The 21,499-nt window shown below is 42.8% G+C and overlaps 1 protein-coding gene across 1 annotated transcript in view; it reads left to right on the forward strand.

Moving 5' to 3' along the window:
- The first annotated feature begins 1,044 nt into the window (after nucleotides 1-1,044).
- Nucleotides 1,045-21,499, forward strand: part of LOC121545659 (protein bicaudal D homolog 2) — a 37,254-nt gene continuing 16,799 nt past the window's right edge. Inside the window, exons 1-7 of the mRNA XM_041856397.2 lie at nucleotides 1,045-1,284; nucleotides 2,299-2,634; nucleotides 4,758-4,970; nucleotides 5,251-5,403; nucleotides 6,945-7,427; nucleotides 10,788-11,708; nucleotides 13,761-13,937. Coding sequence (XP_041712331.1) covers nucleotides 2,392-2,634; nucleotides 4,758-4,970; nucleotides 5,251-5,403; nucleotides 6,945-7,427; nucleotides 10,788-11,708; nucleotides 13,761-13,937 — 2,190 coding nt within the window. The 5' untranslated portion in view covers nucleotides 1,045-1,284; nucleotides 2,299-2,391. The remainder of the gene's footprint in view (nucleotides 1,285-2,298; nucleotides 2,635-4,757; nucleotides 4,971-5,250; nucleotides 5,404-6,944; nucleotides 7,428-10,787; nucleotides 11,709-13,760; nucleotides 13,938-21,499) is intronic.

The following is a 21,499-nucleotide window of genomic DNA, read 5'->3' on the forward strand; positions in this document are numbered from 1 at the left end:
TAGGTCGTTAGAAGTTAAATCTAGATTCCTTCTTAATTCGGTTGATAAAGTTATGGAAAAGGGTTTATTGGCTAAATGTGGCAACTCCCATCTTGCAGCGAAACATATATTTTTGGACTAGTTTTCAGGCCTTGTGGGCTGGTTTTTAGTAGCCATTGATCTATACTTTTTTGCTAAACCTTGCAACCCTGGATGAAAACGACTGAATCTGGTTTTGCGTGATCCTGAAGATCAATACTTTGGAAAGTAATGAATGATCCCAACCTGAGTAGCCGCTGCGTCCACGACTGAAGCTGAAATAGGAGTTCTAAACTTCAATAGGAGTTATAAATTTCAACAACAACAGTCCTCCTTTCACAGACAAACACAGAATGACAGATACAGTAGCTTCTGTTATATTGCCAGAGTTCAAATTGAAGCAGAGAAGTGACGTCACGTGTATTGTACAATCACACATTTATGATATTGGTTTATGTTAGATTATCAACCTAGCCTGAGTGCAAGTCTGTTTTTACTATCATGCCAGTCAACTCTTTGTCACTCATTGGCATGCCAAACATGTTTAGCTTGACAAGAGCCTTTTTAATTCCACCTTTGAGTCCTTATGTAATTAATGTTCCAAGTGACAATCTTTAATCATGGTTTTACAGCACTCGTGACAAACTTTTCACGTTTTTAAAATTTTTTGTACAAAATGTGTAATTGAAAATGCAGCCTGAAAAAACGTGCAGACTGGATAACAAGGAAGTAAACCGGAAGTACGTGTATGTATGAAATAAATAAACTTGATATCAAGAAACCCTCAATCAGAAAACGCCCCTAATTGCGGTCTGCAATTACATCCTTCTCGTTATTTTTGACTTTTATTTAACATTTGTTAATTATTCTTGCAACAAAGTAACAATTTATAAAAGTAAAATAATATTGTAAAACATTAACTATTCTCTGTAGCAATGTAATTCCAAACTAATTCCACATTCCAAACGTTGTTACTCTGGACGTTGCTAGGGGGCAGTCTTTTACTACTCTGTCATAATGGTCTACTACTCCCGTTGCTTCCGCGCGCAATGACTTTCAAAGTGCTCAAGCTAGCAAGCCAAAGAAGAACACATTGGTAGGGAAACCTGGGTGGGTAGCTAACCGTTAGCTAGCTAGTCCAAGCAGAAATTCGACTTGAGGACTGGGAAGTGTCAAATAAACTGAACCCTGCCGGTTAGCTTGATTTCGATATACGATTATGAAATAACGTTGACTTTTGGCGACACAAGTGAATCCATATTGGAGGTGAGTGATTTAGCTAGCTAGCGATGCACTTGACTTGTTTTAGCGCTAGCGGCTGATGATGGCTAGCTATCTATCGTTAAATAGCAAACGTTAATTAGCCAAGCAAGTTAGCTAGTTAGTCTGACCACAGATGGCTAGCTAGCTAGGAGTCTTTGTTTTGACAGTTCTGACAACTAACGTTAGCTACCTAAAGACAACTAGTTAGCTAGCTAACATATAACTAAGACAATGGGAACGTTATAGCGCGCTTGCTAGCTAGCTAAAGTAGTTAACTGTTAGCTAGCTGCGAATCTTCGTGTTGGGTAGAATCAACTCTGCTAACGTGACCTTAGTTAATCCATCTTGAACTAACTAGTTAACTAGTTAGATAACGACTGCTAACTAGCTTAAAAAATGGTTGTCAAGTTAGCCTATCTAACGTTGATTGAATGACACCTGCTAGCCAGCCAATTAGTTAGCTAACGTAACCTAGTGTCTGGGAATTGTAGGTAATTAATTGGACAGACTTGAAATTAATTTGTGACAGCCAGTCTACGTTATAGCAGGAGACTGACTGTAAAAGTGATCTAACGTTAGATGCTGCAACAATTCCCCCGCAGATATGCAGATTTATAAATGTATAAATTATGATAGTTAGCTTCATGCTCAAGTGGGAGAATGTTAGGCTAAAAACTGAGCATGTAAACAAATGCTGTAACATCATTTACAGACGTATCTTAGTTGCTTTTTTATTTACACTCATTGGCCTTTACCCTGACAACAACGATCACAATAAATTGACAGGGGAACCGGTTAAACTCATCTAACCACCTAATCTGACTCTTGATGACTGTGACTGGGCTGACAACTGTATTAGTCTCTTTATTTTAGCTAGTTGTCAGCTGTCAGCATCTCTTGTGAGTCAAATTAAATAATATTGTTTTACCTTGGGTTAGTTAAGTTTTCAACTGTAACATCATTGGTTACTGTTTGTGGCTATGAACAGTATGATGATGCCTAAATGCCCCTGGGCAGTGTGTTTCCTTCCTCCACTCCCACAGTGAACAGTAATGATTCAGTAGGTGTCCCGGTGGAGCATTGGGAGACAGCAGGCAGGAGGACGACAGGATGCTGGAGGTAGAGGAGGCAGGCCCAGCGGGGGAGGAGGGAGATGAGGAGGTGGGGGGCAGTGACCTGAGAGCTGAGGTGGTGAGGCTGAATTTGGAGCTCCAGGAGGCCAACGAGGAGAAATTGCAGGCGGCCCGGTATGGCCTGGTGGTGCTAGAGGAGAGCGCCGAACTGAAGAAGAAGCACACCCAGCTGGAGGAGGAGCACGAGACTCTCAAACAGGAGCTGCAGCAGCTTAAAGAGGTCAGCAGAATCCCAGTAATTATCTCTAGAAAGCAGAAACACTGTAGTAATCATAGTGTACCTTGAAGATAAGCAGGCCAGTAAAATAATAAATGTACAATATAGCTATTATGAACCTTACTTGCACACCTATAGCTACTACTACGTGTGCATGGTGGTGACATTGTCTGTGATTGAGTTGAGACAAGACCTTTTGTTCATACATTTCTTATGGCTTTGTCTAACACTAACTACTTCAGTGTGAACAAGTGCCAGTCACACATGGCTATGTATTGACCATCCTGGGATTAGCCAAACAATGGGCTTGCTGTTAGGACACACACGCTTTTAGCTCAGTTGTTCTAAACCAATAAATATTCACAATCATAATGTTGCTAGGTAGCTGTTAATCCAGTGTTGCATAGCAAGTTATTCATTGCCTACTGAACATTTGATAGGTTCCTTCAAGATACTCTTATCATGTAGAAGCATGTTACTAGCTTGGCTGAATGACAATTCCCCAAGACTTGAGATGAGGCCTAGTGTTCATATGAATAATTCAGTTTGTGTGATCAGGAGGACCGGTCAGTTTCTGCTTCTGTAGTGTCATAGGATGTTGATGTGTATAGATGTGAGACTGTTTATCTCTACTAGGGATCTGTGATGAAGGGATGAGAACACATTAGTCAGCATATCCATGTTGGAAATGGGAACCGGAATTACACTCAACAAAAATATAAACGCAACATGTAAAGTGTTGGTCCCATGATTCATGAGCTGAAATAAAATATCCCAGAAATGTTCCATATGCACAAAAAACGTATTTCTCTCAAATTTTGCGCACACATTTGTTTACATCCCTGTTAGTGAGCATTTCTTCTTTGCCAAGATAATCCATCCACCTGACAGGTGTGGCATATCAAGAAGCTGATTAAACAGCATTATCATTACAGAGGGACACCTTGTGCAGGGGACAATAAATGGCCGCTCTAAAATGTGCCGTTTTGTCACACAGCACAATGCCACAGATGTCTCAGGTATTGAGGGAGTGTGCAATTGGCATGCTGACTGCAGGAATGTCCACCTGAGCTGTTGCCAGAGAATTTAATGTTCATTTCTGTACCATAATTCAGTCCAACATCGTTTTAGAGAATTTGGCAGTATGTCCAACCTGCCTCCCAACCGCAGACCACGTGTATGCGTCATGTGGGCGAGCGGTTTGCTGATGTCAACTTTGTGAACACAGTGCCCCATGGTGGCGCTGGGGTTATGGAATGGGCAGGCATAAGCAATTTGAATGCGCAGAAATACCGTGATGAGATGAGGCCCATTTCCTTTAAGGTATCTGTGACCCAACAGATGCACGTCTGTATTCCCAGTCATGTGAAATCCATAGGTTATGGCCTAATGAATTTATTTAAATTGACTGATTTCTTCATATGAACTATAACTCAGTAAAATTGTTGCATGTTGCGTTTTATATTTTTGTTCAGTATAATTCCAACGCTCAGCTGAGCTGCTCTGTCTGATGCAGACAACATTAGACATTAGAGGGGTGAACAGGGCAGGGAAAGATACTTATCAGAGTCAAAACACATCATTATCACTGTATAAAGGTTATTAAGCGGCATTCATATAAAGAAATAATCGAATTAAACTGAAAATATTGTAATTGAACATAGTCACATTTAGGCTAATTGTTTTTGACCACTCATTCCAACTAGGCCCCTAGCCTAGCTTCTAACAGACCCTTCACAAATAGGCCTACCATTCTGTTTTGAATGCTTCAGCAGAGTTTATAGTTACATATAATGCAATGCATTTGAGTAAATACCACATTTTATGTAACTGAATGTTTTGTGCACATTTTAATTTTGTAAATTACATCATGCAACAACAAGACCGAGAACCCAACAAACTGGTGTTCAATTGTGTAAGTTAGTAGACGCTCTTATCCAGAGCGACTTACAGTTATCAGGGTCAGTAGAGGTAACTGAAGTAGGCCTCAAAGGTTTTAGGTTGATTGCTGCTGTGCTCAGAGAGTCTGTCTCCACCTGCACTCCCAGTATCAACCAATTGACTCTGGATGACACCCAAATAAATGCCGCACTTTTTGCTTTGTCTCTGTCTGTGTGTATAACTAGGCTCTGTCAGACTCTGTGACCAGCCACAAGCGTGCAACAGCATATGGGGAGACCCGGGAGGAGTGCCTGCTGGAGGAGACTGCCAGCAAGGAGGCTGCCATGGCAACCAGCATGGCTGAGTTGCAGGCCGAGTTACGGCAGACGCGCCTCGCTCTGGGCAACGCTCACGCTGAGATAGACCGACAGGCCGGCCTCTCCTCTCAGCTAAAGAAGGTATTAATAGTGTGCCTATCATTCACCGACATACGTAATGCTTTACACACCACTATTCACTTAGATATGGAACAATACAACTATTTAGTAGCATTTGTATATCTCTCCATCTAACAGAGAAATGTAGGTCTAAGTTAAATAAGGAAATAGGCTCATTTTACGCTCTAATTCCTGGTAGTCTCTTGTGTGTGTTCAAATGTCAAGAGCAGTGTGCAGTGCTTCGATAACATTGTGTTATTAGTTCAACTGTATACTGAGAGCACGTGTGTGTGTTTCCCAGGAGTGTGAGTGTTCGGAGCTGGAGAAGGGCCACATGAGGCATGAGATGAAGGAGTATAAGGTGCGGGAGGTTCGTCAGCTCCAGGACAACAGTGAGCTGGAGGAGGAGAACACCTGTCTGCAGAAACAGGTGTCTGTACTCAAGGAGAACCAGGTCAGAGCCCCTCCCTTCTCACCACTCGCCACACTGATAATAACACTCAGGTAACACAACAGGGCCTTGTTCAGTAGGGAGAATTGTTTTTGAAACGGGGAAGTAGTAGCTAAACCTGTCCAGTAAAAACACTGCTTTTAGTTTTCCATTGCAATCGTTTCTATTATGAGAAAATAATCGTTTTTTTGTTTCGATTATTTTGGTTGAATGCTGTAACACAGAATAAAACAATACATTACCATGATGGTAGTGACTGCCGATTACTGCTTATCACTTATTAACCATTTATTCACATTACTTTACTTGAATAAAATATTTCAGTTGTGTATATTACATTTGTTGTATTTAATGACTTTATTATTTCATTCCAAGTCATCATCTCATCTCTATAGAGCTGCTACCTATGCTGTCTGACAAAATTACTACTTTGTAAATAAGGCCTACTTTTGACTGCTGAATATCAACTATCAATCACTTTGATGTATTTTCAGGTAGAGATACCTCGCGAAGCAACATTTGCTCTCTATATCCCTCATGATCGTGCATTCTTGTCTCTTTTGTAGCAGGCGTAAAAGAAACACAGACCGGACAAGTAGATGTGAAATGGATTATGGTCATTGTAGTTAGTTTAGTGCATAAAATGTGGTAATTATGTAGAATAATGGCCTGTTGGAAACTACATCTCCCTACTACATCACATAGTTCAGGCTGGATCTGATCTCTCTAGAGAAACTGTGCAATGTGCGCATTGAGCTCACAGAAATAAAACAAAGAAAATAGAATTCTAATAATTGAACCGACATAGGTCAATTAGTTGTTTAAAAATAACATAAATGTAGGTTAATCGCTCAGCACTATTCTGTGGTTAGTAGGTTTCGATTCTTCCTGTCCATTTAAGTCTCCGTCTCCTACTGGGTTTAGTATCTGAGGGTGTGTGATGATGATTCTTTCCCAGTGGTTCATGAGTAAGGGATAGCCTTGTCTGGTGTATGTGTGCTGGGTTTGGGTTTGGCTGACAGTGCCTTCCCCTGTCGATCTGCCTGACACAAACACTCATTGTAGGGGAGTCATCTCAGATGGTGGGAGACAATGGCATCTCTCAAGTGGGAAGTCTCAACGAACAATCGGGACCGATTTGATTCTCATCCTGGTCACGCATAAGCATACTGTAAATGTGATGTAAACTCATCTTACTCATTTGTCAGCTTACTCATCAGTTGGCCAAGTAGTGTAGATCAATTATTGAGAAGGTTTTAAAATAATTTACCAACTGCCAGTCCAAAAGTAACAGATGTAGAACATTCCTGTCTGTGATCTATGTTCTAAGGTCAGAGTAATGATCATCTATGTAGTTGACAGTAACACATTCCTAGTTCAGTTGCACCCAACAGACATAAGATTCATTTGTATTGTCCCTTAAGAAAAAAATATCTGGGACGTTCAACACACCACTCCCACAGTGACCCGTAACATACTCCTACTCAGGCCTACACTCTCTGAGTCTCTGTCCTCACATGCTCTCTCTCTCTTGTCCTCTGCAGGTGGAGTTTGAGGCGGTGAAGCTGGAGCTCACCCACAAGGAGGAGCAGGAAGAGGTTCTCCAGGCCCAGCTGGAAGAGGCGGCGCGGCTAAGGGAGATCGCCGAGCGTCAGCTGGACGAGGCCTTGGAGGCCCTCAAGGAGGAGAGGGAACAGAAAAACACCCTGAGGAGGGAGCTCTCGGCCCTGACCCTCAACCCCTTCGACTCGGTCGGCCACATGGAGATGCAGCTGGATGACAGTGGGGACAGTGGAGGGGGCCAGAGGAGCTCTGAGAACCAGGAGCACGAAAAGGATAGTGGTTACAATAACGGCCCGGGGTCTGGTTGCGCTCCTACTAACCCCAAGGCTAATGGGCACGTCCAGCACTTCTCCACACCCAGGAACCGTGATGTGTTCCTGAGGCCTGCGCCTGGCCTGGTGTCTGACCTGCTCAGCGAGTTGCACCTCTCTGACGGACAAAAACTCAAACAGCAACTCATGCAGGTATGCAATGGGATCAAAACCACATACAGTGAGGGAAAAAAGTATTTGATCCCCTGCTGATTTTGTACGTTTGCCCACTGACAAAGACATGATCAGTCTATAATTTTAATGGTATGTTTATTTTTAACAGTGAGAGACAGAATAACAACAAAAAAATCCAGAAAAACGCATGTCAAAATGTTATAAATTGATTTGCATTTTCATGAGGGAAATAAGTATTTGACCCCTCTGCAAAACATGACTTAGTACTTGGTGGCAAAACCCTTGTTGGCAATCACAGAGGTCAGACGTTTCTTGTAGTTGGCCACCAGGTTTGCACACATCTCAGGAGGGATTTTTTCCCACTCCTCTTTGCAGATCTTCTCCAAGTCATTAAGGTTTCGAGGCTGACGTTTGGCAACTCGAACCTTCAGCTCCCTCCACAGATTTTCTATGGGATTAAGGTCTGGAGACTGGCTAGGCCACTCCAGGACCTTAATGTGCTTCTTCTTGAGCCACTCCTTTGTTGCCTTGGCCGTGTGTTTTGGGTCATTGTCATGCTGGAATACCCATCCACGACCCATTTTCAATGCCCTGGCTGAGGGAAGGAGGTTCTCACCCAAGATTTGACGGTACATGGCCCCGTCCATCGTCCCTTTGATGCTGTGAAGTTGTCCTGTCCCCTTAGCAGAAAAACACCCCCAAAGCATAATGTTTCCACCTCCATGTTTGACGGTGGGGATGGTGTTCTTGGGGTCATAGGCAGCATTCCTCCTCCTCCAAACCCGGCGAGTTGAATTGATGCCAAAGAGCTCGATTTTGGTCTCATCTGACCACAACACTTTCACCCAGTTCTCCTCTGAATCATTCAGATGTTCATTGGCAAACTTCAGACGGGCCTGTATATGTGCTTTCTTGAGCAGGGGGACCTTGCGGGCGCTGCAGGATTTCAGTCCTTCACGACGTAGTGTGTTACCAATTGTTTTCTTGGTGACTATGGTCCCAGCTGCCTTGAGATCATTGACAAGATCCTCCCGTGTAGTTCTGGGCTGATTCCTCACCGTTCTCATGATTATTGCAACTCCACGAGGTGAGATCTTGCATGGAGCCCCAGGCCGAGGGAGATTGACAGTTATTTTGTGTTTCTTCCATTTGCGAATAATTGCACCAACTGTTGTCACCTTCTCACCAAGCTGCTTGGCGATGGTCTTGTAGCCCATTCCAGCCTTGTGTAGGTCTATAATCTTGTCCCTGACATCCTTGGAGAACTCTTTGGTCTTGGCCATGGTGGAGAGTTTGGAATCTGATTGATTGCTTCTGTGGACAGGTGTCTTTTATACAGGTAACAAACTGAGATTAGGAGCACTCCCTTTAAGAGTGTGCTCCTAATCTCAGCTCGTTACCTGTATAAAAGACACCTGGGAGCCAGAAATCTTTCTGATGGAGAGGGGGTCAAATACTTATTTCCCTCATTAAAATGCAAATCAATTAATACAATTTTTGACATGCGTTTTTCTGGATTTTTTTGTTGTTATTCTGTCTCTCACTGTTCAAATAAACCTACAATTAAAATTGTAGACTGATCATTTCTTTGTCAGTGGGCAAACGTACAAAATCAGCAGGGGATCAAATACTTTTTCCCCTCACTGTATGTACTGGTGCATACTGTATGGACTCTAATTCATTTCAAGGAATAATCTATTTGTCTTCTCTTTCAGTAAATAATTATTTGAATGCAAAAATATTGTAACAGAGACGGTCTGTAGACTAGTAGTTACCACGTTTCAATGTATAGATTTAGTTCTCTGATCATCAGTACCTCTTGCCATGGCGGATGTTCTATATACAGTGGGGAGAACAAGTATTTGATACTCTTGCGATTTTGCAGCTTTTCCTACTTACAAAGCATGTAGAGGTCTGTAATTTTTATCATAGGTACACTTCAACTGTGAAAAAAAATCCAGAAAATCACATTGTATGATTTTTAAGTAATTAATTTGCATTTTATTGCATGACATAAGTATTTGATACATCAGAAAAGCAGAACTTAATATTTGGTACAGAAACCTGGATGGTCCTGCCGTGTAGTTCTGGGCTGATCCCTCACCTTCCTCATGATCATTGATGCCCCACGAGGTGAGATCTTGCATGGAGCCCCAGACCGAGGGTGATTGACCGTCATCTTGAACTTCTTCCATTTTCTAATAATTGCGCCAACAGTTGTTGCCTTCTCACCAAGCTGCTTGCCTATTGTCATGTAGCCCATCCCAGCCTTGTGCAGGTCTACAATTTTATCCCTGATGTCCTTACACAGCTCTCTGGTCTTGGCCATTGTGGAGAGGTTGGAGTCTGTTTGATTGAGTGTGTGGTCAGGTGTCTTTTATACAGGTAACGAGTTCAAACAGGTGCAGTTAATACAGGTAATGAGTGGAGAACAGGAGGGCTTCTTAAAGAAAAACTAACAGGTCTGTGAGAGCCGGAATTCTTACTGGTTGGTAGGTGATCAAATACTTATGTCATGCAATAAAATGCAAATTAATTACTTAAAAATCATACAATGTGATTTTCTGGATATTTGTTTTAGATTCCGTCTCTCACAGTTGAAGTGTACCTATGATAAAAATTACAGACCTCTACATGCTTTGTAAGTAGGAAAACCTGCAAAATCGGCAGTGTATCAAATACTTGTTCTCCCCACTGTATAAGTTGTAAAGGTTTCAGTCAGGTAGGTTTTGCATGACTGAGCTGCCCATGTCTCTACTGCTTTCTGCTATAGACCACATCCTGCTACAGATATCATTGGATCACTTAGTGGAACTCTACTGTCAGTAAATGTTTGAAACAGCCTATCAAACACCACATTGCACTTTTCTAGACTTTTATTTAGCTCTACAGTATGCTCTGTCCCAACCCGTACTTTCTTGTCCTATTTCCATTGTGTAAATGTAGCATTTCTAAAGCACTTAGCCGGGGGTTGGTATGCTGCTGCCAGACCCAGCAGATATTAGGAGTACTGAACAAGCATGTTGAGGCTGCGTGTCTCAATTACTGCTCCACGTCATGAATAATACAGAGAGATTGAAGTCACTGGAGGGTGAAATGTGTGTTTACAGTCTGAGAGAACCTCTCCTTTTGTCTCACAGCAAAGATGTATCAACCTGATGAAATGTATTACTGACTTCATTTGTCTAGTGTTGAATGTGCTGTTTAGTTCAGCCACCCAGATGTTTGCTACAGTAATCTGGTCATGACGCACTTTGAAATGCCATGGATAATGGAAAATGGCATTTTATGCTTTCTACTATATATTTAGCTATAATGCCTCTTTCAAGCACAGCTGTTTTAGTCTTCTTTTCTGTTTCTCCATGTCTCTTTCCCCAGGCTGAGAGGGAGAAGACTGGTCTGGCCAACACGGTCCAGGACCTCCAGAGGCAGTTGGAGCTGTCTCAGCAGGCCTTCAGTGAGCAGGAGGACAAGGTGGGCTTCCTGACCCAGCAGCTGGAGGCTGTGCAGCTGCAGAAACACATCCTGCCCCAGGAGAAGGCAGCAGGCGATAAGGGGGACGGGAGCATCAGAACCCTGGAGAACGGGGCGGCTGACTACGACTATGAGCTGGACGTGAAGAGCACAGAGGTGCTGGAGGCCCGGATGAAGGCGGCCAGCGAGGAGCTGCTGAAGCTGCGTGGGGAGCTGTCCCAGGCGGGGAAACGTTACTCAGCCCTGGAGCAGCGCTGCCGGCAGGAGAAGGAGAGGTGGAGGGGAGAGGCCCATGAGCTGGCTGAGAAAATCCGCCAGTGCATTAAGTCCAGCCGGCAGGATCAGGAGCGCATCAGCGAGCTGGAGAAGGAGATCGGAGCGACGAGGAAAGTGGCTACTGATTCTGAGGGTCATCTCAGTGTGGCACAGGAGGAGCTGCTGGCCTTCTCTGAGGAGCTGGCCAACCTCTACCACCACATCTGTGTGTGCAACAACCTCACGCCCAAACGCGTCACCCTGGATTACTACCGCGACGGGGCCAGGGTCCAGTCAGGGGGGAGTGGAGGGAAGTCCAACCACCTGCACCCCCACCCCCATCATGGACGTAACAAGCGACGCTCCAATGAGTTGTTTGCGAAAGCAGTGCACGGAGGGGATGGAGACAGTAGGCCTGGTACTCCCCAGGATTCCCGTGACAACTCCCCCTCACCACGCTGCTCCTCCCCCGCCCCAGTCTGCCCCAGCTCCCCCACCATGGACTTCAGGGACCCCTCCAATGTTTGCAATCTGGTGGCTGTCATCCGCTGCCAGATCAAACACCTCCAGGTACGAGTGCCGCCGCCATATTGTCTTCCACTCAACATGCATATTTAATAGCCAGTTCAGTAAGGTCATACAGTGAGGGGAAAAATGTATTTGATCCCCTGCTGATTTTGTACGTTTGCCCACTGACAAAGACATGATCAGTCTATAATTTTAATGGTAGGTTTATTTGAACAGTGAGAGACAGAATAACAACAAAAAAATCCAGAAAAACGCATGTCAAAAATGTTATAAATTGATTTGCATTTTAATGAGGGAAATAAGTATTTGACCCCTCTGGAAAACATGACTTAGTACTTGGTGGCAAAACCCTTGTTGGCAATCCCAGAGGTCAGACGTTTCTTGTAGTTGGCCACCAGGTTTGCACACATCTCAGGACGGATTTTGTTCCACTCCTCTTTGCAGATCTTCTCCAAGTCATTAAGGTTTTGAGGCTGACGTTTGGCAACTCGAACCTTCAGCTCCCTCCACAGATTTTCTATGGGATTAAGGTCTGGAGACTGGCTAGGCCACTCCAGGACCTTAATGTGCTTCTTCTTGAGCCACTCCTTTGTTGCCTTGGCTGTGTGTTTTGTGTCATTGTCATGCTGGAATACCCATCCACGACCCATTTTCAATGCCCTGGCTGAGGGAAGGAGGTTCTCACCCAAGGTTTGACGGTACATGACCCCGTCCATCGTCCCTTTTGATGCTGTGAAGTTGTCCTGTCCCCTTAGCAGAAAAACACCCCCAAAGCATAATGTTTCCACCTCCATGTTTGACGGTGGGGATGGTGTTCTTGGGGCCATAGGCAGCATTCCTCCTCTTCCAAACCCGGCGAGTTGAGTTGATGCCAAAGAGCTCGATTTTGGTCTCATCTGACCACAACACTTTCACCCAGTTCTCCTCTGAATCATTCAGATGTTCATTGGCAAACTTCAGATGGGCCTGTATATGTGCTTTCTTGAGCAGGGGGACCTTGCGGGCGTTGCAGGATTTCGGTCCTTCACGGTGTAGTGTGTTACCAATTGTTTTCTTGGTGACTATGGTCCCAGCTGCCTTGAGATCATTGAAAAGATCCTCCTGTGTAGTTCTGGGCTGATTCCTCACCGTTCTCATGATCATTGCAACTCCACGAGGTGAGATCTTGCATGGAGCCCCAGGCCGAGGGAGATTGACAGTTATTTTGTGTTTCTTCCATTTGCGAATAATCACACCAACTGTTGTCACCTTCTCACCAAGCTGCTTGGCGATGGTCTTGTAGCCCATTCCAGCCTTGTGTAGGTCTACAATCTTGTCCCTGACATCCTTGGAGAGCTCTTTGGTCTTAGCCATGGTGGAGAGTTTGGAATCTGATTGATTGATTGCTTCTGTGGACAGGTGTCTTTTATACAGGCAACAAACTGAGATTAGGAGCACTCCCTTTAAGAGTGTGCTCCTAATCTCAGCTCGTTACCTGTTTTAAAGACACCTGGGAGCCAGAAATCTTTCTGATTGAGAGGGGGTCAAATACTTATTTCCCTCATTAAAATGCAAATCAATATAAAACATTCTTTACATGCGTTTTTCTGGATTTTTTTGTTGTTGTGTCTCTCACTGTTCAAATAAACCTACTATTAAAATTATAGACTGATAATTTCTTTGTCAGTGGGCAAATGTACAAAATCAGCAGGGGATCAAATACTTTTTTCCCTCACTGTAATATGCTGTGCTGAATTCTGATCCCACAGTACAGAATGTGTTATTTGGCCCCCGAAAGCTTTTAAGCAGCTTGTCTGGCGCTTGGCATTGATCGGGAAGTGGATATCTGTAGACTGTAGAGCGTAGTAGACCACTAAGACCACATATGTAATAATATTTCAATTGTGGTTATTTGTCTTTCCTTATGAGAATCATTGTGGATCATTTTGGCGTCCTTGCTTTATTTCTGTTGATAAACATTGATAAAGGCTGGGACGATAACCAATTCTAACACGTGTTTTGCTGAGTGGTCCCATCACTTTAGTGAAAGTAATACCTAATAATGATACTAGCACGATCACTCATCATGGTTGTGTGAACTGCCTGCCCCCCCAGGTGGCGGTGGACCTGTGTCGCCAGAGGGGTACGTTGCCCTATTCGGGAGGGATCAGCTGTGGAGGGGAGCTGGAAAGCGAGGCCCTCATGGAGGAGGTGCTGAAGCTCAAGTCTCTCCTCAGCACCAAGAGAGAGCAGATCGCCACTCTGAGGACGGTCCTCAAAGCCAACAAACAGGTACAGCACAGCAGACAAATCACGCAATGTGCACGCTAAGTTGAACACGCACACATACACACACGATGTAACCAATCAGACTCCGACTAGGGCTGTTGCGGTGACCGTATTACCGCCACACCTGCGGTCACGATTCATGAAGGCAGTTAAATTCCACATGACCGTTTAGTCACGGTAATTGGGCTTCTCCAAGCTCTGATGCTGCTGCTGGTCATTAGTAGCCTACCAAACTTGCTAACTGCCTGGTACTCAGCACTCTACTGTCCCTCTAATCACTCTGACATCAATGCAAATGTATTCAAATCTAATTAAACACTTCATGAGAGCCCATGAACTCATGTTGCGCAACATTTCTATAGACTATGCAATTGCGGAAGAAAACAGAGTGATTGCTGCTAAGAAAAAGAGGAGGATCCCATCAGCTTTCTATAGGCTAGGCCTACTATATTTATTTCTCAACTTTCCTAATATTAAGCAATTTGCTTATATTTACAACAGGAGTATAGCCTACCTGGCTGGCATGAAAATAAACCACGGGGAAAAGCGTCCTCCATTCGCTATTTAAGTGCATAGATGACATGTATTTTTTTCCGCTGCCCCTGTTTCGGTACAGGTGCATGATAATGGTCCATTCTAAATCAAAACAAATGTCACACATTATTTAGTATATGTAAAGAGATTAAATCAAGAATAGTCTGATGGGTGACAATATTAGCCTATCACTTATGAAATATATATTGAATCAAATGTTATGTCACATACACGTGTTTAGCAGATGTTATTGTGGGTGTAGCGAAATGCTTGTGCTTCTAGCTCCGACAGTGCATTAATATCTAACAAGTAATATCTAACAATTTCACAACATTTACCAAATACACACATCTAAGTAAGGAATGGAATTAAGAATATACAGTTGAAGTCGGAAGTTTACATGCACTTTAGCCAAATACATTTAAACTCAGTTTTTCACAATTCCTGACATTTAATCCTAGTAAAAATGCCCTGTCTTAGGTCAGTTAGGATCACCACTTTATTTTAAGAATGTGAAATGTCAGAATAATAGTGTATAGAGTGATTTATTTCATCACATTCCCAGTGGGTCAGAAGTTTACATTTAATTAATTAATATTTGGTAGCATTGCCTTTAAATTGTTTAACTTGGGTCAAACGTTTCGGGTAGCCTTCCACAAGCTTCCCACAATAAGTTGGGTGAATTTTGGCCCATTCCTCCTGACAGAGCTGGTGTAACTGAGTCAGGTTTGTAGGCCTCCTTGCTCGCACACGCTTTTTCAGTTCTGCCCACAACATTTCTATAGGATTGAGGTCAGGGCTTTGTGATGGCCACTCCAATACCTTGACTTTGTTGTCCTTAAGCCATTTTGCCACATCTTTGGAAGTATGCTTTGGGTCATTTGTCCATTCGGAAGACCCATTTGCGACCAAGCTTTAACTTCCTGACTAATGTCTTGAGATGTTGCTTCAATATATATCCAGATACTTTTCCTTCCTCATGAAGTGCACCAGTCCCTCCTGCAGGGAAACACCCCCACAGCATGATGCTGCCACCCCCGTGCTTCACGGTTGGGATGGTGTTCTTCAGCTTGCAAGCTGCCCCCCTTTTCCTCCAAACATAACAATGGTAATTATGGCCAAACAGTTCTATTTTTGTTTCATCAGACCAGAGGACATTTCTCAAAAAAAGTAAGATCTTTGTCCCCATGTGCAGTTGCAAACCGTAGTCTGGCTTTTTTATGGCGGTTTTGGAGCAGTAGCTTCTTCCTTGCTGAGCGGCCTTTCAGGTTATGTCGATATAGGACTCGTTTTACTGTGGATATAGATACATTTGTACCTGTTTTCTCCAGCATCTTCACAAGGTCCTTTGCTGCTGTTCTGGGATTGATTTGCACTTTTCGCACCAAAGTACGTTCATCTCTAGGAGACAGAACGCGTCTCCTTCCTGAGCGGTATGACGGCTGCGTGGTCCCATGGTGTTTATACTTGCGTACTATTGTTTGTACAGATGAACGTGGTACCTTCAGGCGTTTTGAAATTGCTCCCAAGGATGAACCAGACTTGTGGAGGTCTACAATTTTTTTTTTTTTTTTTCTTGGCTGATTTCTTTTGATTTTCCCATGATGTCAAGCAAAGAGGCACTGAGTTTGAAGGTAGGCCTTGAAATACATCCACAGGTACACCTCCAATTGACTCAAATGATGTCAATTAGCCTATCAGAAGCTTATAAAGCCATGACATCATTTTCTGGAATTTCCCAAGCTGTTTAAAGGCACGGTGAATTATACAGTGACTTGTACGTGAAATAATCTGTCTGTAAACAATTGTTGGAAAAATTACTTGTCATGCACAAAGATGTCCTAACCGATTTGCCAAAACTATAGTTTGTTAACAAGAAAGTGGGTGAAAAACGAGTTTTAATGACTCCAACCTAAGTGTATGTAAACTTCCGACTTCAACTGTATATTATCACTTGTGAATGATGCCCAGCATAAGAAACATTGCCTTTTTCTGAGTCGCACACCTCATGTAGCCTAGCCCATAGGCCTATATGTTTTTAATAAGGTTTGTATCATAACTAAAGTGGACAAATAACTTCTTAAAATTAAGCACATTTAATCCGCTTTACAAGGGATTAGCCTAACTGACACATATAAGCAGCGTGTGAGTTTCAATTTTGGGGAAGATAATGTTCACCTTAAAAATGCACCTTTGTAATAAAAGCATTACATGCATAATTGCATCTGCGGTCACTTTTGACAATGGTGTTTTCCGCTAATGGAACATTTGCGCTTATAGCCTACTACTATGTGCGCATTGCTGCGCTTATAATGTGAAGAAATACCCTAATAGTATATCAACATTTTTTAAGATGATTTGTTGCGTCAGCCACATTGCATAAATTTTTTTTTTGGATTCTAGTGGTTGTATTAATTTGGGATCTATTGCATCCCACAACTGTCCCAGACTATGTTTGTAATATTTATTTCTTGCACAGAATAGAATAGGTTGACTTTTGTACTGTGGGGGATAGTAGATTGACATAGGCTAGTGCTTTTGCTGTTCATTAGGCCTACTCATCTTGTTGGCTGACGAAAAGTAAATGTGGGCAGTTCTTCCAATATCTTCAATATGCACTTCGGAGTTGCGTCCCCGATATCTGTCTTAACTTGTAGCCTGTGAGAAAGACCCGATCACGTGACGGAGAGCCGTGTGAGTGAGAGACGCTTCAGATTGTGCAACACACTCAGGGAGAAGGGCATAATACAGCACTCCGGGCCGCAAAAGGCATGGATTTTTTTAGGGTGCATTACGGCCACAAAGGGGATGTCGCCGTGAAATTCGAGGCATTATCAAGTGCTTGTCAAATTGTGAATGAGAGACTATTGGAGTGTGTACAGCCTGCACAAAAAACAAAGCAGATCTCATGCCTTTCAAGCAACTTTTTTCAAATCGTCATTAGTCTCATCATGCAGCCTTACAATGTATTAAAAATCAAAACAAATATCCCAACGTTTGTAGAACAACTAAAGTTACGTTAATAACCCTAAATTTAGCAAATAGGAGTACCTATTTCTTTGTTAAACGCTCAACACAGAATAGCCGCATGTGCGCACTCCCTCAAATTGTTTGGAGAAAATATGTATATTTTATTCAACTTTGTTCAATTGTATTCTTCATACTATAAAATAATGCCTCGGAATTATAAGCAAATCTTGTCTGCTAAATGAACTAGTGTAACCCATAGCCATTTGGCATAGCCACATCAGGACCTAACATAACGACAACTCAGAGTATGCTATTATTTTCTTCTGCAATAGACTACATTTTCTTCATATCATGCTTCTTTATACCTGTCTAAAATAAATAATGGATTTATTGTGAAGGTGTAGGCAATATTACATGGATTTATTAGACTTTTTAAAATGGCTTGTAGGCTATGTGTGTAGCCAGTAGATGCTAAATGTGTTTGTTAATTAACGGTCAATTACCGTGAGACCGACAGTTATTTGCTTGACAATCACCGGCTGACGAAATTTCGTGACCGCCACAGCCTTATCTCCGACAGGTCACCGTAAATCACTATTAATCTTGAAATCGGTCATCAATGAGCGGTGTCTATTTTAGTGTTGAAAATAAGTTTCATTCCCTGAAGGATTTATTCTTCCATTGAGGGTCTGTCTGGCTGACTGACTCTCAGCCTAACCAGTCCATGAGAACATTATAACTCGATATCAACAACATTTAATAGGACTTCCTTTGGTCTTTCTCTACTTTTTGGCTTGCTGTGAAGGTTTTCATCCTGTTCCAATTCCTTGGCTTGTCAATAAAGCCTTGGGTATCTGACCCATAGCAACAACAGTAAAGTTTTGATCCTGTTCCAGTTTCAGGGACTGCTGTCTTTCAATAAACCCCTTCTGACTGCTAGCACCACCAGTCTGCCTGGAGGGGATGTTCCTTTGTTCAATTCAGTCTTTAATCTTTTTTTGCGATCAATATTTCCTTTTTCCATGAACAACTGAAATGATATTCCCTAAGAAGAGGGGGAAGGGGTAGGCTAGACGTCATTGGACGGTCGAAGATGGAGAGCTGTAGTAGGAATAACGGTTCCCTGTAGCTCAGTTGGTAGAGCATGGCGCTTGCAACGCCAGGGTTGTGGGTTCGTTTCCCACGGGGGGCCAGTATGAAAATGTATGCACTCACTTAACTGTAAGTCGCTCTGGATAAGAGCGTCTGCTAAATGACTAAAATGTAAAATGAGTATGATGACATCTTCCTCAGAGATCTTCCAGTACACTGCTCCTTCCTCCCATCTACTCTGTATGCCTCCAGACATGGCTGACCTGATTCTGCTGTCAACCCCCTTCTCTTTTTTTTTTTTTTTTTTTTTTTGGGGGGGATGGATCAGCTTAATATTGCAGATAGATTGTATCTTCTATCAATGTAATTGTCTGCATCACTTCCAATCCCCCATGTTTATTTTTATTTTTTATATATATATTCCCCTTTATTACTTTTCAACCCCACCATCCTTTCCCTACTTGGAGTAAATTAGTGAACAACAACGCCCAGGCCTCTACTTCCGGTCTATACTTACTATCTACACCTTATGGACAGAGTTAATTTTACAATAATTCTATATCTATATATACAGTGGGGAAAAAAAGCATCCAGTCAGCCACCAACTGTGCAAGCCCTCCCACCCAAAAAGACGAGAGAGGCCCGCAACCCCCACCACAGGCACACGTCAACCACGACAGACAAACTGAGGGAAAAAAATCCAGAAAACCACACTGCAGGACCCCCAACGAACCCACCCGCAAATCATGGTGGAAAACAAGCACCCGGTCACCCACAAACAAGCAAGATTTCTGGCTCTCACAGACCTGTAACTTATTCTTTAAGATGCTCCTCTGTCCTCCACTCATTACCTGTATTAATGGCACCTGTTTGAACTTGTTATCAGTATAAAATACACCTGTCCACAACCTCAAACAGTCAAACTCCAAACTCCACTATGGCCAAGACCAAAGAGCTGTCAAAGGACACCAGAAACAAAATTGTAGACCTGCACCAGGCTGGGAAGACTGAATCTGCAATAGGTAAGCAGCTTGGTTTGAAGAAATCAACTGTGGGAGCAATTATTAGGAAATGGAAGACATACAAGACCACTGATAATCTCTCGATCTGGGGCTCCACGCAAGATCTCACCCCGTGGGGTCAAAATGATCACAAGAACGGTGAGCAAAAATCCCAGAACCACACGGGGGGACCTAGTGAATGACCTGCAGAGAGCTGGGACCAAAGTAACAAAGCCTACCATCAGTAACACACTACGCCGCCAGGGACTCAAATCCTGCATTGCCAGATGTGTCCCCCTGCTTAAGCCAGTACATGTCCAGGCCCGTCTGAAGTTTGCTAGAGTGCATTTGGATGATCTAGAAGAGGATTGGGAGAATGTCATATGGTCAGATGAAACCAAAATAGAACTTTTTTGGTAAAAACTCAACTCCGTCGTGTTCGGAGGACAAAGAATGCTGAGTTGCATCCAAAGAACACCATACCTACTGTGAAGCATGGGGGTGGAAACAACATGCTTTGGGGGTGTTTTTCTGCAAAGGGACCAGGACAACTGATCCGTGTAAAGGAAAGAATGAATGGGGCCATGTATCGTGAGATTTTGAGTGAAAACCTCCTTCCATCAGCAAGGGCATTGAAGATGAAACGTGGCTGGGTCTTTCAGCATGACAATGATCCCAAACACACCTCCCGGGCAACGAAGGAGTGGCTTCGTAAGAAGCATTTCAAGGTTCTGGAGTGGCCTAGCCAGTCTCCAGATCTCAACCCCATAGAAAATCTTTGGAGGGAGTTGAAAGTCTGTGTTGCCCAGCGACAGCCCCAAAACATCACTGCTCTAGAGGAGATATGCATGGAGGAATAGGCCAAAATACCAGCAACAGTGTGTGAAAACCTTGTGAAGACTTACAGAAAACGTTTGACCTGTGTCATTGCCAACAAAGGGTATATAACAAAGTATTGAGAAACTTTTGTTATTGACCAAATACTTATTTTCCACCACAATTCGCAAACAAATTCATCAAAAATCCCACAATGCGATTCTCCGGGTCCCCCTCCTCATCCCGTCCGCCACAGCCGACGCGCACCCACGATGAAAACCACAGGCCTCCCCCATCTCCCCAAGCGGGAGAACCCGCACAACCGGCGGCCGACCAAACACTTCTCCTCCCCACTGTATATAATATATATATATATATATATATATATATATATATATATATATATATATATATATATATATTTATTAATTTTTTTGCTCCTGAACTTCTTCTACTCTCAACCTCTCCGATCATTTTCATGATGTCCATCCGGTTTGCTTCTAAATGCCATATCTTTCTAACTGTGCTCTTTCCCAAAAGCTCCCAACATACAACCTATATACTTATTATGGACACAGTATGCTTACATTATTAGCTATCTTTGTTATTATTTGTTGTTATTTGTTATTAGTCCCATCCTTCAACTCTATTCAATACCTCCCATCTATCTCTTAACACCATCCATATAGGATTTCTATTTGCCATATATATTTCAACCATACTGTGATGTTTTACAAAAGTTCTGAACCTTTCTATTCTCATTGCTTCTACAGATTGTGAATTAAAAATAAACATTTTTGCTAAAAGTATTATTATATTATTGATTGATTGACTATGACTTTTCAGATCACCCAGTAATGCTATCTGCAAGGTTAGTTCCAGGTAAATATTGCAATCCTTTAGCCATTCCTGGACCTGTGTCCAAAAACAAGCTACAAATGGACAGAACCAAAACAAATGATCTAATGATTCTATCTCTTCACAGCAAAATCTGCAGAGCTGGGAAGATTGTATCCCCCATATAAATAACATTCTATTGGTAGCAAGAATTTTATATAATAATTTAAATTGAAAGATTCTAATTTTTGAATCCGGTGTCGTTTTTGCGTGTCAGTTCATAAACACTATGCCATGGGATCGGGTACGTCAAAG

This window comes from Coregonus clupeaformis, chromosome 30 (genome assembly GCF_020615455.1).
Source record: "Coregonus clupeaformis isolate EN_2021a chromosome 30, ASM2061545v1, whole genome shotgun sequence".
In the NCBI taxonomy this organism is placed as follows: domain Eukaryota; kingdom Metazoa; phylum Chordata; class Actinopteri; order Salmoniformes; family Salmonidae; genus Coregonus; species Coregonus clupeaformis.